At 45.8% G+C, this 17717-nt stretch overlaps 1 protein-coding gene across 1 annotated transcript in view; it reads right to left on the bottom strand.

The window, feature by feature from the left end:
- Positions 1-17717, bottom strand: part of LOC144123751 (monocarboxylate transporter 13-like) — a 136572-nt gene that overhangs the window by 16068 nt on the left and 102787 nt on the right. The window contains exons 6-8 of the mRNA XM_077656515.1: positions 16619-16782; positions 4331-4511; positions 605-809 (exon numbers count right to left, since the gene is read on the bottom strand). Of these exons, the coding sequence (XP_077512641.1) occupies positions 605-809; positions 4331-4511; positions 16619-16782 (550 nt within the window). The remainder of the gene's footprint in view (positions 1-604; positions 810-4330; positions 4512-16618; positions 16783-17717) is intronic.

Below are 17717 nucleotides of genomic sequence, written 5' to 3'. Positions count from 1 at the left end.
GACAGCGGTGGCAGGTGGTGTGCGAAGGGCTGCTCTTAAATTTCGCGTTACCGACTATCGTAATCGTCTGCCTACTTTTTTCGCACTTATTTCGAACAGTCCGATAACATTGTACAACGTCCTCCTGTTATGGCTTTCCTTTCGCGGAGAGTGGTATACTTGGCAGTCTTGTCACCGCACGAACTGTACCACCGTGTCATAGACACTGAGCAAAATCACCGCCGTAAGCGCATGAAATCAGACCCGGCGTCCGAAACCTGAGCTATGGAAAAACCCGAACGTGTGAGCCACCATTACAATTTAATCGGTTGTTTAGCTTCAAGAGCACACGACGCGCAAGAATTCCTCATCACGTCCGATTACCTTACTTCTGCGTGGCCGTGTTCGTGGTGCAGAGAAGTGTGATTTAGTGTTTTGTTACTCTTATCACTGGTAGGAAATTTTTACTTTGCTAAAACGACGTAATAAATGAGCCACCTTTATGTCGCCTGTCGGTAGAGATTTCGCTTCTTCCTATGCATTATTTACTTCCCGCGTTTTGTTGTCTTGAAGCGCTACGTCGCGGGATCAAGTATGCCTTCGAGTTGGTGCAAAAGAGGCGCACCTCCGGCTGCCCCGTACGTGGCGGCGTACACCTGCAGACCCAGGTAGGTAGTGCAGAGCACGCTGAGCACTGTGGACACGCCGCACACCATGACGCATCCGATGAAGAGCCACATGCGGTAGCGGCCCACCCGGTCCGAGGCGGCGCCGATGGCCACCCGGCCCACCACGTTGCTGATGCCCACCACCGACAGCAGGAAGCTCGCCTGCGCCAACGAAAGGTCGAGTTCGCTGCCTCGGCACTTCGATGCTATCACTGTAGCATGATTGACGACACAGATTATACACCATTTCATTTATTATACCATGCACCTTGATATTAGTGCTGCAGGGATGTATAAAAAAGGACTTGTCTAATAATAGTGGTATCGCATGGTATGGTGTGGAATGCTATGGTATGTTATGTTATGGTATGGTATTTATGGTATGTGTAGCGGCACTGTCACCATCAGCAGTGCTGCGCCGCCTCGGCTCGTGACATGCGCTCGCGCTGGCTACGTGGGGCTACGTGCGGAGTAGAATAAAGAGAGTTGATTCCTGGTTCCCGGCCTGTTCGCTCCGTCCGCGTCGCGCTCCGTTAATTTGTAGGGGACTCAGCCTCTGTCCCTCTACAGTTTGGTGAGCCCGGACGTGATGGACGCGGACGAAGCGAACAGGCCGCGAACCAGGAATCAACTGTCTTTATTCTACTCCGCACGTAACCCCACGTAGCCAGCGCGAGCGCATGTCACGAGCCGAGGCGGCGCAGCACTGCTGATTATAGTAGTGCCGCTACAGTATGTTATGTATGGTATGGTATTATCCTGAGCAATATGAGCAGGAGCAAGGGAGCGCTTGCCCGATAGCCTCAAACCTTACTTGTATATAGCGATATACAAGTATATAGCGCCAAGGACTTGAAAAATTACAGGCCGATCAGCTTACTATCCGTTGCCTACAAAGTATTTACTAAGGTAATCGCTAATAGAGTCAGGGCAACGTTAGACTTTAATCAACCAAATGATCAGGCAGGCTTTCGTAAAGGATATTCCATGATAGATTATATTCACACTATCAATCAGGTCATAGAGAAATGCGCAGAATATAACCAACCTCTCTATATAGCTTTCATTGATTACGAGAAAGCATTCGACTCAGTGGAAACCTCAGCAGTCATACAGACATTGCGTAATCAGGGGGTAGAAGAGCCTTATGTCAAAATACTGGAAGATATATATATATATATATATATATATATACATATATATATATATATATATATATATATATATATATATATATATATATATATATATATATATATATATATATATAGCAACTGCACAGCTACTATAGTGCTCCATAAAGTCAGCAATAAAATTCCAATAAGGAAGGGCGTCAGGCAAGGAGACACGATCTCGCCAATGCTGTTCACCGCATGTTTACAGGAGGTATTTCGAGGCCTGAATTGGGAACAGTTGGGAATAAGAATAAATGGAGAATACCTAAATAATCTGTGATTTGCTGATGACATTGCCTTGCTGAGTCACTCAAGAGGTGAACTGCAAATCATGATCAATGAGTTAGACAGGCAGAGCAGATCGCTGGGTCTAAAAATTAACATGCAGAAAACCAAGGTAATGTTCAACAGCCTAGCAACGGAACAACAGTTCACAATTGGCAGCGAGAGCCTAGAAATTGTGACGGAATACGTCTACTTAGGGCAGGTAGTGATAGCTGATCCGGATTATGAGAGGGAGATAACTAGAAGGATAAGAATGGGGTGGAGCGCATATGGCAAATTCTCGCAGATCATGAGTGGCAGTTTACCAATTTCCCTCAAGAGGAAAGTGTACAACAGCATAATCTTACCGGTACTCACCTACGGGGCAGAAACGTGGAGGCTAACAAAAAGAGTTCAGCTTAAGTTAAGGACAACGCAGCGAGCCATGGAAAGAAAAATGATAGGTGTAACGTTAAGAGATCGGAAGCGGGCAGAGTGGGTGAGGGAACAAACACGGGTTAATGACATCTTAGTCGAAATCAAGAGAAAGAAATGGGCTTGGGCAGGGCATGTAATGCGAAGGCAAGATAACCGCTGGTCCTTAAGGGTAACAGAGTGGATTCCAAGAGAAAGTAAGCGCAGCAGGGGGCGGCAGAAGGTTAGGTGGGCGGATGAGATTAAGAAGTTTGCAGGCAAACGGTGGATGCAGCTGGCAAAGGATAGGGTTAATTGGAGAGACATGGGAGAGGCCTTTGCCCTGCAGTGGGTGTAGAAAGGCTGATGATGATGATGATGATGATGATGATATAGCGATACAAGGCGGAAGCTTTCAGAAACAAAGTGGCAAGAGAGGTGCGTTCTTCCATTTCTCAGAAGCAGGCAACGCAGCAGAACCCTTTCCGCCATGTTGCGAAAAGCGGCCGCCGTACATTACCGTCAGGGGGGTTGGAGGCTGTCTGCAGAATGCCACGCGCTCCCGTGTTCCTGCTCATATTGCTCACGATAGTACAGTATAGGGTACAGTGAGTTCAACGTCCCGAAGCGGCACGTGCGCTATCAGGGACTCCATAGTGGAGGCTTTGTCGTTAGTCGCTATTTATTAATAAAAATAACAATGGAAGCTAAAGAAGTTGCTAGCCGTGGCATCTCCCATCGAAACCCTAAGCACCTGAGCTGCGGCTGGCGTGAGAGAAAGGACAGGGAGAGGAAAAGAAAGGGGGGAACGATAGTAAGTAAAGACAGTGGTAGGGCAGCAATATACAATATTTACAAATACAGAATATTGAAATATGTGAAGGCGTCCCTATGGCGCATTTCTTTAACTGCATTAGCAGTATAGTCCTCTTTCGGGGAAAAACCAGTGGTTTGTGTGAAGCCTCCTCAGCGCCCCTAGCAGAAAGGAGCTGACTGGGCATTTTCCGGGCAGCCACCGGTAAAAGTGCATCTCCCGACTACCATCCTCCATCCCACCGTCAGAGTGCGCAGATAATTATATCGTAATTAGAACCTTTCGTAACTAGAATATTAAAATTACCATAGTGCTCGGCATTGAGCCACGTTTGCAGTTGTAAAACGTAGTAGAGCATCTCGCAGCGTCCAACAACTTGGCGCAATGGCGCGTCAGTCGTTCACTGTGCACCTTAGCAGTGATCGCTCAACACATAGGTGCGATATTCCGACGGATATACGCTGTTCACAGCCTCAAGCATCTGGCATAGCTGGCTAGTTGATCTTGGCACGTGTTATTACTGTTTCGCGCATGTAGCCGTGGAATGACGTGCGCAGAGCACGCGAAGGCCTGTATACGCGGAATGCTTCCTCTGCATACGTAATCGTACGCTCCGTAGACCGTCATAGCATCTGTCGTGACATGTCTGTACAACCATGACTAGGACCGGTCGTACATGAACCTGAGCGCAGAGAGCTTAGTGCAGGAGTGAGCTCTCCGCTCGCTGCCCGCGAAACGCGATGCGTGCCCTGGACGCACCCGTCGCCGCTGGTGCGACATGGCGCTGACATCGAGATCGCAGGTCATTGCCATTTCGCGCTATCGCCATCTCTGTGAGGGCGATTTTATAGGCTGAAAGCAATCCTTCATGCTGCACTGATCAGCATACTACAGCCGACAGGAAATTTCTGTAGAAACTGGCCAGACATAGTGGCACAAACACGCCGGCGCGTAAACCAGCTGATTTTCCGAGCGGGTTTCGCGGCACAAACGAAGCGCGCAGTGTATGTACTCACGTCGGTTTCGCTCACGCCGAGCTCGTCGACGGCGCGCAGCGTGAGGAACAGGTAGGGCACGCTGTAGCCGAGGCCGCAGAAGACGCGCGACAGGGCGAACACCCGGAACGCGGGGTCGCCGAACAGACGGAAGTTGAGCATCTCGCTCAGCACGGCCGCCATCTGGTACGAGAACAGCGTCCTGCAAACCACGGGAATTAGCACCGTCTCCTGACGCTGCGCGCTTTCAGCAGCTCGCGTGCTCTCGGCTTGTACACTGAATGGGTGCACTGTGCAGTCGTGGTTTGCGCATGGAAGTGATAAAAACTGCCGCTAAATGCACGCTTTGCTGTTCCCTAGACATTATTTACGCCCATGTGCCCACCGCTGTGGCTCAGTGGCTTTGACGTTCGGCTACTGACCCCAATGTCGAGAGTTCAGTTCCGGCCAAGGACGCCGCTTTTCGATGGCGGCAAACTGCAAAAAGAAAAAAAAAAACGTGCGCTATGCGATGTTAGGGTATGTTAGAGCCTCCCAGTCCTCCACAACGGCGTCCCTCATACCCTACGTATCGCTTGGGGACATTAAACCCCATATTTTACAATTACTTTTTTTCTACATTAACGCTCTTGCCCGCGGCCGCCGCGGTAGAGGCCAGGCTGGTCTTCGCAGCCTTTCGATGCGTGTGTGCGACCTTATGAATGCGTTCCTGTCAAATATGTTGCCATAGAAGGTGTTACGTATGGCTCCAGCTAATTTTGTAATAAAATGTATTGTATCTTCGCCCGCCAAAGCTCCTCCTCCCTATTCGCCCTTTCGCGCCAAATTGACGAGCCCGCGATCCAGTGGCAGGTATTCAACTTCAGCTCAATTCAGGCGGCAGCGTTGTCAGCGGAAACACAGGTGGTCCACCTGCCACATAGTTCACGCGACCTTGTGTTTGTGACGCCATCACAACCTGCCCACTGCGGCAGATGGCCAACTGACTGTGAGCAAACTACCCACCGTTAAGAGACCGGAGAGGACAGAGTGGGTGTGGAATCAGACGCATGTTAATGACATCCTAGTCGAAATCAAGAGGAAGAAATGGGCTTGGGCAGGGCACGTAGTGCGAAGGTAAGATAACCGATAGTCCTTGAGAGTAACAGAGTGGATTCCAAGGGAGTTCAAGCGTAGCAAGGAAGCGGCAGAAAGTGGCCAGATGCGATTAAGAAATTGTCGGGGTTACGGTGGCCGCAGCTGGCGCGGGGCAGGGTTAATAGGAAAAAATATGGGAGAAGCGTTTGTCCTGCAGTGGAAGTAGTCAGGCTGACGATGATGGAGGGTGCTTGGGAAGTGAAACCTGGGTCTCACACGCCCCACACATGGCTGTGTTTGAAGCAGCCACATGACGAGCAGTGACGCATCTCTTTACTGCATCACTACACCACGATTGGCATGAGGACTCCTCGCGATCTATGAGTGTAAATTAGTGCAGAATAACCAATTCGGCATATATGGGCGTGTAGGCAGAACCTAAGCGACAGGGAAGGAATGCTTAAGAGGGAGGGATCTTTATTGCTACCACATTGTACTCTTAATCATATTCACACTATCAATCAGGTGATAGAGAAATGCGCAGAATATAACCAACCTCTATATATAGCTTTCATTGATTACGAGAAAGCATTCGACTCAGTGGAAACCTCAGCAGTCATACAGGCATTGCGTAATCAGGGGGTAGAAGAGCCTTATGTCAAAATACTGGAAGATATATATAGCAACTGCACAGCTACTATAGTCCTTCATAAAGTCAGCAATAAAATTCCAATAAGGAAGGGCGTCAGGCAAGGAGACACGATCTCGCCAATGCTGTTCACCGCATGTTTGCAGGAGGTATTTCGAGGCCGGAATTGGGAACAGTTGGGAATAAGAATAAATGGAGAATACCTAAATAATCTGAGATTTGCTGATGACATTGCCTTGCTGAGTCACTCAGGAGGTGAACTGCAAATCATGATCAACGAGTTAGACAGGCAGAGCAGATCGATGGGTCTAAAAATTAACATGCAGAAAACCAAGGTAATGTTCAACAGCCTAGCAAGGGAACAAAAGTTCACAATTGGCAGCGAGAGCCTAGAAATTGTGCCGGAATACGTCTACTTAGGGCAGGTAGTGACAGCTGATCCGGATCATGAGAGGGAGATAACTAGAAGGATAAGAATGGGGTGGAGCGCATATGGCAAATTCTCGCAGATCATGAGTGGCAGTTTACCAATTTCCCTCAAGAGGAAAGTGTACAACAGCATAATCTTACCGGTGCTCACCTACGGGGCAGAAACGTGGAGGCTTACGAAAAGAGTTCAGCTTAAGTTAAGGACAACGCAGCGAGCCATGGAAAGAAAAATGATAGGTGTAACGTTAAGAGATCGGAAGCGGGCAGAGTGGGTGAGGGAACAAACACGGGTTAATGACATCCTAGTCGAAATCAAGAGAAAGAAATGGGCTTTGGCAGGGCATGTAATGCGAAGTCAAGATAACCGCTGGTCTTTAAGGGTAACGGAGTCGGTTCCAAGAGAAAGTAAGCGTAGCAGGGGGCGGCAGAAGGTTAGATGGGTGGAGGAGATTAAGAAGTTTGCAGGCAAAGGGTGGATGCAGCTGGCAAAGGATAGGGTTAATTGGAGAGACATGGGAGAGGCCTTTACCCTGCAGTGGGTGTAGTAAGGCTGCTGCTGCTGCTGCTGCTGCTGCTGCTGATGATGATGATAATGATGTACTCTTAAGGGTAGGCTGAGCGTCATGTGATGGTGAACGAAATAATAGTACCCCTGTCTGCCAATTAATACCCCAAGAGGACCCCAGACAGCTGAAGGGACCCATTAACGGTATTGCGTCATGCCCCTAAGGCGGAGCTTAAGTGTCCCGTCAAGTTTTTTTCAAACGTCGCTGGTATCAAAAAACGTAGACAAAAACCTCAATATGGGCTTTGCGGGCTAATATGGACCGGCAGTTAAGTCGCAATCAGCTCCGGCACGTCGTGCTATACCACGTTTCGTGCGGCTTTAGCATCATTCGGCCTCAAGTCGCATCGAGGCCGGCGTCTTTCGCGCTTCTGACGACGTAAAGATGACTGGCGGCGCTGGCCACAAGCGTTTTCCATAGCTGATCAATGCTGAGTAAATGCTGCTTTCAAGTACTCATTGCGGGTATATTTTACAGAGGCAGCGAGTGGGCTGTGAATTTAATCTTATCGCTGGTAATCTTCGTCACAGTTTTTCCTGGACTTAAAGGTCGCCTGGGTGTATCGCAGACCTGAAAGGAGAAATTTTAGTGTTCTTTCCACCGCAAAGGGGAGGTTGCCTTGGATTACGGCTGGAGGGTTACAGCTGCCAGTTTATGCAGAAATTATGGCAACAAAACCATCTAGGGAATTGAAGGAAATCGGAGCAGCCGATGTTTTGGTTCTGCTGCATCTGCTAACCTGCTTTTTCAGGTTAGTCGCTGTATTAACTGATACTGCGTTTTATTGGTTTGATTGAGCCTTGTCTACCAGTACAGCAACATGGGACAGAGGAGCACCTTTTTGGACCATTAATATATGCTACCTCTGATTCTTAAAAGTGTATAGGCACCTAATTCTAGTTGTGTGTTATCTTTCTGTAATGAGGCATAAGACATCAGTATACGTGGGTCGTCACGCGTTTCGCCTAAAACCATTAATAAGTTATAACTGAATTTTTTCTGTCATGCTGTTTCGGTTTCAACCGCTGAACTACGGCTTTTTCGTCAAAGGAGGTCTTCGGTCACATGAGACATGAAAAATCTGCAATACAATCACTGATGCAAGCTGTTTGTCTTCCTTGTATTTTGTCCGTTGTCTGCCCGCGCTGTTGTACTCAGAATGATGATGATTATGATGATGAAGTGGTTTTATTAAAAGTAATAATAAAAAGGAAGGAAAACATTTTGCTAGCCCCGACATCTGCCATCGATACTGAAGCACCTGAGCTGGGGCAGCAGAAATAGAAGATAGCAGGCAGAATGGAGAAATGAAACAGGTGAGGGGACAGGAAGACAGGATAGGGGGAGGGGTAAATACACAAAAAATATTTACACAATAATAAAGATGTACAGGTTGCGCGCGTGATTAGTTCATGATGAAGCAATAAAAACCCACGCGCTCAACACAATGTTCATGGGGAGTTGTGAATCTGTATGGATCGAACCAGACGAATCTTTCTTTTCACTAGATAGAAAAAATATAGTCATTGGCTGCATATACCAATCACCCTCGTCCCATGTTAAAGATTTCTGCTCAGCTCTGCACTCAGTCTTAGGGGTATTGTCAATGGAACGCAAAAATGTTATTATAATGGGTGACATAAATATTAACACATTACATCCCGACTGCTCCTCATATGATGATTATATGGAAGTTTTAAATATTCATGGCTTCGAAAATCTTATCAACATTCCCACACGCATTTCCGCTACTGGTTCAAGCTCCCTCATAGATCACGCTTTATCAAACCTAATGTCCGCCCCTGATGCAGGTGTCATAGAAGCCGATATAACAGATCACTACCCTAATTTCATACAGTTGGATAACTGTGTTAACTATGTTAGGAATACTTAGTTCATTAAAAAAACATTGGACTCTGCATTATTCCTTGAACGGGTTGCTATTATTGACTGGTCAGTGGTTAAGGCTCTTGATGACGCCGATAGTGCATTCAATCAGTTCTTATTATCTCCAATACTATCGATGAGTGTTCTACTATATATAATTGCAATAAGAAGTTTTAAACTCCGAATAATCCCAGGATGACTTCTGGCCTTTTAAGCAGTTTGAGGAAGAAAGATAACCTATATAGAAAATGCAAAAAGCAACCATTCAACTTAAGGCTTTTAGCGCATTATAAGAAATATTCTAATGTATTAGGTTTGCTCCTTAGAACAGCGAAGAGAAATTACTATGAACGAGAAATAAATCACGCTGGAAATAACGTTCATAAGCAATGGAAAGTTATTAATTCCTTCCTAAACAGAAACAACTCGAAAGCTCCCATATCAACAATTACTTCCGGTAAGGTAACATATAACAATCCCTCAGACATTGCTGAAGCCTTTAGTGATTCATTTGCTCTAGCCTCAGGAGTATTAAATACTGCCGCTAATCAAACGTTACAACGATTTCCTCATAGCATTTACCTTTTCCCTGTCTCCCCTGATGAAATCGGCAAAATAATACGCAACCTGAAAGACGCCAGTCCAGGTCTCGATAATATTCAATCATCCCATATTAAGTTAATTGCGCATCTCATTTGCGATGTCTTCGCCCATATTGTCAATCTGGTCTTGAAATCGGGCACTTTCCCTACTGCATTGAAAAAGGCAAAGCTAATTCCACTCTTCAAAAAGGGAGATAAACAAATCATTTCTAATTACCGCCCAATCGCTATTTTATCGTGTTTCAGTAAAATTATTGAAAAAGCCATTGTTATCCGAATAAACAATTACTTACCAAAAAATGACATTCTCTCACCTAACCAGTTCGGTTTCAGAATGGGATTTTCCACCGAATTAGCTGTGATCGCTCTCACCGATAAAATTAAATCCTACATCGACGCAGGTAACTTTGCAGGTGCATTATTTATTGACCTTTCCAAATCTTTTGATTCCCTCAACCATGCTATTTTATTCAATAAGCTTGACGCTGTCGGCATAACTGGGCCTGCACTTTCGCTAATCAGAAGCTATTTATTCAATAGAAAACAAGCCGTGTTCATCTCGGGAACATACTCAAAATTCAAGACTACTAATGTTGGAGTTCCGCAAAGTTCCCTTCTTGGCCCTCTTCTAATTTTATTATATATCAATGACCTCCCTAGGTGTCTTTATAATTCCAACTGTTTTCTTTATGCTGACGACACAACAATCTTAACCTCAGATTCACATATAAATAAAGTGGTCGATAAACTTAACATTGATGCACAGAATGTATTCGATTGGTGCAGAAATAATTTGCTGTTCATTAATGCATCCAAATCCAGCTTTATAGTTTTTAGGTCACCTCAAAAAATTCTTTGCGAAAACCCGTCTGTTAGCATAGGCTCAAACTCAATCCTTTCAGCTGATCACGTATCCTATCCTTTTTAGGCGTAGTACTGGACAAACATCTTAAATTTCAGACCCACATCTCATCTATTTCCCGAAAAATGGCGTATGGTATTAGAGTATTAATTAAAGTTCGCCCGTATTTCCATGTTCCCATTCTCATTTCCCTCTATTACTCGTTCATTCACTCCTATATTCAGTATTGCATTTCATCTTGGGGAAACACGTATCATTCGCATTTATCTTCTCTGCAAACTATTCAAAATCAAGCAATTCGAATTATCACTTATAATCACAACTCTGCAAATGCCCCTCGTCTGCTCCTATCATACAATATTTTATCAGTGCCCAAAATAATCAACTACAAATTATGTACCCTTATGTACAAATCTGTTAGAAATCTACTTCATTTTTCGTTAACTAGCATTGATCAAAATCCGCGTCGCAACGACACGCGTTTTGCTAATAACATTAATTGTTTACTCCCTAAACCTAACACTAATTATGGAAAGCAAACAGTTCGTTTCACTGCCACCACACTATGGAACTCATTACCAGTTAGCATTAAGCAATCACCTAATATCTGTGCCTTTAAATCCGCTCTCCGTCAGTTTTTACAATCCCCCTAATAGTATTTTACTTGGTATATGGTACTAGTTTTGTAATTTGTATTACTCAATGAGTTGTCTTTTGTATTGGTCTGTATGATATTAGGTGTGTAATCATTTTTCATTCAAATAAGGGTTTACATTATTTCTCGTATTTCACTCACTGCTCATTTATGATGCCGAAAACTAATTTTTTTTGCATCTGCTGTCTGTAATTCATTTTTACAATTGTTCTTACAGTAGGTCCCTTCCACAGTCTCTGACTTTGGGACCTCCTTCTGTATTCCAATGTTTTTCTCTAACCTTGTACCATAAACATGTAATAAACGAACCTTGAACCTTGAACTACAGCTGGAGTGGGGCGTCCAGCTGTTAATCGTCCAAGGTAGCACACGCGGAGCGTTAGGTCACTGCGCGTAACTATCTGGCGGAGAACAGACGGGGCATAATCACTGATGCATCGTTTGTTTTCATTCCGGCTCTTGAAGAAGGCTGGCGTAAGCTTTGTGGTGAAATAAAACAAACTATTAATTATTATATTGAATTTTCATCCATGATTCGCGTGACCTATTGTTGCATCAGAAAAGAAACTCAGTTATAACTTAGCGGTCACAGGGAAATACCACGGGTATACTAATAATATACTAGTATGTATACAAATTGGTTTAATTGATATGTATATTAGTATACTATTAGTGTACCGTGGCATTACTCAAGGACGCCCTGTTTACAGGCAGTATTCAGAGGCCTGGATTGAAAACAGTACGTGCAAAAGTTAACAGAATACTTTAGTAATGTGCGATTCGCCGATGACATTGCCTTGCTAAGTCACTCAGGAGATGAACTGCAAAGCATGATCAATGAGTTTTACAGGTAGTGCAGTATTTTGGGTCTAAGGATTAATATGTAGAACACCAAAAATAGCAGTTTACATTTGGTAGCTAGGTGCTGGAAATGGCAAGGAAATACGTCTACTTAGGGAAGGTACAACGACCGCAGGTCCGGATCACGAGAGTGAACTGACTAGAATAATAAGAATGCAGTGCAAGTGCAGAGCGCGTTTGGCAGGTTCTTTAAGATTATGAATGAAAGTTTACCAATACTCCTCAAGAGCAAAGTTCTATCTTACCGGTACTCACCTATGTGGCTGAAACGTTGAAGCTAACGAAAAAGGTTCAGCCTAAATTAAGGACAACACAGCGAGCTCTGGGATGAAAAATGATTGGTGTAACGATAAAGGACAAAAAGAAGGCAGAGTAGGTCAAAGAGCAGACGCGGGTTAATGACATCATAGTCGAAATCAAAAGGAAAAAAAATGGGCTTGGGCAGGGCATGTATTGCGAAGGCAAGATGACCGCTGGTCCTCAAGGTAACGGATTGGATTCAACGAGAAGGCAAGCATAGCAGGAGGCGGCATAAAGTTAGGTGGGCGGATGAGCTAGCTTAAGAAGATTGCAGGCATAGGTTGGGCACAAATGGCAAAGGACAGGGTCAATCGGAGAGTGATGGAAGAGGCCCTTGCCCTGCATTGGGCGTGGTCAGAATGATGATAATGTATACAATTATGTATACTCTACTACTAATATGTAAAGCATCATTACAAAGAAGAAAACACGCAAGCAAGAATTTAGGGTCTGTGCTCTTTTACCGTGCAACGAAATCGGAGCACACGGACGTTCTTGCATATCGCGTTAATCGAAATGCTGCCGTCGACACCGGGATCGATGTTTCGAACTTTGGCTCAGCAGCCTAACGCCATAGCCACCGATTCTGCTTTACACTACACACACAGTCTATAGACTATGAATACAAGAAAGGATATATCTATAGGAAGTTTAGAAGTCTATAGAAAGTCTATAGACCATTTTATGAGGAATAAACCTTTATCTGTAAGGTAATAGTTACGTAGTGCCTGCTATCGCACTGGCCAAGCTCTCCATTGCTCTCATATACTTCAGAAAGCAAAACATCTTGAAATGCAGGGCTTTGCGTCTTATACGCAAGGAAGATTTGCCCACAGGATACCGTAGTTGACAGTTCAGTTAAACTGGCGCAATGAGAAAACGTGTTTCCTGTCCGTGGTTCCGGCAGATTTGGCTGCACACATCCGACTCCGACACGGGCTCATCGACGAGGGTTTTCAGGTCGTGAGACTGCCCAGGGCAATTTTAACGCGATAGCGTTATGGTTCCCGTCCTGCAGAAAATCCGACGTCGTCGGCGTTGTGAGCGAGAAATAACCGGATAAGCAACCTGTGTAGATCACGCTACCTTGTGGCGTTATCACAACCTGCCCATCGGGTTGTGGGCACACTGCCTTCCGTGGCAGGCGGCAGTTAAATTAATAATTGCTCGCTAGGGAAGAGCAACCTAGGCCGCACAAGCCCCACCAGTGGAAGCACTTGCCATCGCAGGGCAGTGGCTCATCGCTTTAAGCGCCGCACCAATGCGCCAGGAGTGGTATGATGACTCCCAGGGATTTATGAGTGTAGAGTAGAGAATGACCAATTCCGTATTTATGGGCATCAATATACCCATTACGCTACCGCATCCTTAATTGTTCCCTCAAATTTTTACTTTGCTATAACGTCACTAACTGATCAATGCGCGTGCTAGTGCCTGATAGCTTATCGACGTATCCTAGTACGCAAAACACAAAAACAAACCAACCGAGCTCTCCGTTCATTACTGCGCGCTGGGAGTCTTGGATACTAGAGCTGTCGACTTTAGTAATAAATCTACAGTGAATTAACTTTTAATATAAAATGTCGAAATATGCAGCAAATGGGTTTAGTTATATAATGACACTCTTTGAAGCCGTTATTAACGAGGTTCATAAGCGTGCATAGCAAAGTAAAAGCTAAATCTCTAAAAGCTTAGCAGAAAAATTCTACCGCAACCCCTGTACAGATGTCGTTTTGCGAAATCGCGTCGTCGCCGTATTTCAGCACAGCCTGAATACGACGCACACCACTGCCTATGTAACTGGCAACTGCATAAGTCTCCAGATGTAGTTCAGTCTAAAGCAGTTACGTTTTGTAAGCACCGAGAAGTAAATTTCCTGCATAATTGATGTTACGAAACCACGTTGTCTTTTCGGCAGCTTTTTGCTTGCTGCACCGGTAACGGCACACATGGTGCGCACTCTGGTATAGGTATCCTGGGTGGTTAATGGTGTACGATTGCAGTTTTTCGATGACATGAGCAGCGGCTCGATCACAAGCGAGGCGCGGGCCGATGGCACCGCCTTACCTCGGTTGTCATCAGTGCGCCTTAAATAGTTGTCTCACGTAGAACACATTAACAAAAAAAAAGAAAAACTACCGGGAGCACTTAAGTCTGCTTACGTGCTATAAATGCGAAAGCATTATGCACCACTGCTGTTTCCGTTTGTGCGTTTGTGTAACTTAGTTCGCGTTGGTCATCAAACCATACACCATTCGAAGCCCCGCGGTTTAATGCCCATATATGCAGAATTGGTCATTCTATACTTAGCAATCAGAGATGGCGGCGAGTCAACATACCACTACCAGCGCAGTGGCGAAGCGGTTAAGCGATGCGCCCCTGCAATGGCAGGTGGCTGTTCCTCCCGTAGGGACTGTGTTGCTTTTCCCGAGCAACTTCTCGCGTATCTGGCGCGAAGCTCCGAACTAACCCGAGCTTCCTCCTCCCATTGGCTGCAGCTTGCGGGACGCTCCTGCGAGCTTACCCGAGCTTGCCCGAATTACTACCGAGTTACTCGGGTAAGCGTCCGCTTTTGTGAACACTTTCTGCACTCACTTTCCGTTGACGCCACGCATGAGCCAAGTTGCATTCAACATGGATCTTGCTACTTACATTAGTTTTAATCGTTCTAGAGAAACACGTCACAAGCGTGAATTTACGATTAATGAATACTCTGGTGCTAACAACACATATTACTTTTCCTTCTTCCCCCGACCCACAAGAGAATGGAACGGCCTAGACAAATCTATAACTGCGCAGGATTCCTTGGAAAAGTTCGCTGAGCTCGCAGCCTCATCAGTACTGTCAACAAGCCAGACCTAATGATCATGTTCAGTCTGTATTGGTTTTGTGTTGTTGCCCGCTTGATGTGTACCTGGTGTATTATTGCATGAAGGAATGCAACAGGATGGTTCAATCCTGGTCCTTTGTATGGCCGGCCTCTGCCAATACGGTTCCAATGTTAGGCTAATTACCTGTGCTGCTTGGGATGTGTTTGAACGCATGCTTTAAAGACCAGAGTTGCGGACTATGTTCCGTCAAATATGCCGCACTTGATGTGACCGTTTATGAATGCTTAATATCTTGTTTCTTTAAACCTTATTGCTGGCCTTTGTGTTACTGTCCGCTAATTTGTATCTTGCTTATAAATCGACTATTGTAACAGTCCCAGTAGGACTAACAGTATGTTAAATAAAATAAAAATAATGCTTACGCATTAAAAAGTCGTAGCAAGAGTAAATGACACCCTTGCGAATCACAGCACGCCGGAATTGTATTAGTATGCAGCATATATGGCTTCTACCGAAAAGAGGGCAAGTAATGTACAGCCCGCCTCACCCTTGTCCAGAGCGCTCGAGCAGTGTATACCTGACATATGGTAACAAAAAATGAAATTACACAGGAGCCCCTCATTTCTGGGAAAAGTGCGCATGTCTACTTTGTTTGCGTGTCTATCTGGCACTACTTCAGCGCAAGTGTTGCCCCTGGAACCTAGCGGCTGCGACAAGATCTGGATTTGCTTGCGGGGAAGTGCACCGCCCGAGCGCTCTACACAAGGGTGACGCGGATTGTACGGCTTAGTCTGATAAGTAAATCTTGTTTGAGTTGTGAACTTTATGTAGAAAAATGATTGTTGCGAATTGTTTTGGTGCATCAGTGCGTTACAAACTGCATATATGTACTTTTTCCCTAACTTGTATTTTGGTTTAACTGATATGTGCTAATTTAAGATTTTTTAAATCCTTTTTTGCCACAGTCCTGCAAACAGTACATGGCTGCTGAGGCCTCCGTCAGGAAAGCCAGTCTTTTGCCTCAGCTCTCCCTTTCAATTGAAAGAAAACAAAGAATTGGATTGAATTGAAATGCATATCACTCGCTGTTCTTGGTAAAGAGAACGGTGTACTGAGCAACTCCGATACACTGAGAGCAAATTGAGGTTTACCTGTATGGATGGACAACTGCATTCTAGTGACAAAGTACCTACTTCCACGGATTACAGAGGATATTTGCGGTCAACATGCAGTGGTACTGGAACTAAGGCTCGCCAAGAAAGGTAAGAAGACGGACCTTTGTCCCCGAGCCGTGTCACTACACCAAGTAGTACGACCAGTAAGGGAGGGTCTTTCCTTCCCCTCCCCTTTTACCTATAGGGCAAACATCAACATGTCCCGAAAAGAGGCCAGGACGCTACTTTCACTACGAACAGACGTTAGTTGCAGTTATTCTGGAGAAGGTTCATTACTGTTTTACAACTGTCGCTAGTGGCTTCGACGTTAGCCCGAGGATAGTGCTAGCCTCGTCTGCGTCATCACCGCTCGGCGGCCATCGAGTGGCGCCCCGCTGTTGTCGCTGCGGTGCAGCAACGCCTGCTCGACTCCCACCTGGCGACGATGTTCCGGTTGTCGACGAGCGTGACGAGCTGGGACCGGTGCTCCGTGCGCTCCAGGAGCGAGGTATCGGCCGAGAAGAAGGTGGCCGTCGGCTGCCGCTGGTCCTCGGGCAACGAACCCTCGTAGAACAGGTCGCGTCGCAGCCGTATGCGAGACTGCGAGTGGCGCGCGCCGCCGACATGCCTCGTCACGTGACGGTCAAGGAACAGCGCTCCCACAACACGGGTATACAGAGGGGCAAACCGCGTCCCGCCTCTGCTGCATGCACTTCCTGGACCATCACTCAGAACGGGCCGCGAACGATGCACGTCGTCACGATGCAGTGCTCTTCTGTGGCCCGCTTACCCTGTGCCGTTGGTAGTCACTCCAGTGTATATATAATTCAGGTGCAGTTCATATTTACTGTCGTTGTGAATAACTTCTCAGGTAACCAGGCCTGCTCTGCGGATGACGGGGAAATTGCTGTGGGGTGCTTTTTTAATTGTGCGGAAGCGATTAATGCTATCATACGCTAAAAAACAATGAATTTGCCTGCTTTGTGGAAAAGAACTAATATTTTAAAAAATCTCTTAGTTTATTAAGAAGCTTTCCTTCTTTTAAAGATGTAAAAACACGCCAACTGTCGACAAGCGCATTTTTCTCCTAGGAGCTAGTCAGGGTGAAAGCGGTAAAATGGTGAGCAATGTTTTCAACGCGCTAGCGTTAAAGGCCTCATGTGGCAGCAAAACCGTTGTCGGCGTTGCCGTCGGCATGACCGAAAAAGGCCTAATCGACAGAGTCGTGACGTCACAGTCACATGACCTTACGCAGGTAATTCAAACACCCCCGGTGCAATCATACTCTTGCTTCCCGTACTTCCCGCGATCATACTCTTGCTTCTCGTCAACGCGCGGAACCAGCACGGTGAAAAACAAATTGGTGCTAACGTGCTCGGATTGGTACACACGTGTTAAGGACGCTTATGTATACAAAGTAAAGTAATTGCAGTGGACAATAAACTGGGGTGAATTAGGAGAAATTCGAACACACCACCCTTGGATTGCGAGGCTGGCACGGTTTAAGCGGGACAGAAGGGGACTTCGTCAATGCG

Source organism: Amblyomma americanum, chromosome 3 (assembly GCF_052857255.1).
Source record: "Amblyomma americanum isolate KBUSLIRL-KWMA chromosome 3, ASM5285725v1, whole genome shotgun sequence".
Lineage (NCBI taxonomy): Eukaryota > Metazoa > Arthropoda > Arachnida > Ixodida > Ixodidae > Amblyomma > Amblyomma americanum.
The sequence above is the reverse complement of the archived record's forward strand: the minus strand, read 5'-3'. Positions and strand labels throughout refer to the sequence as shown.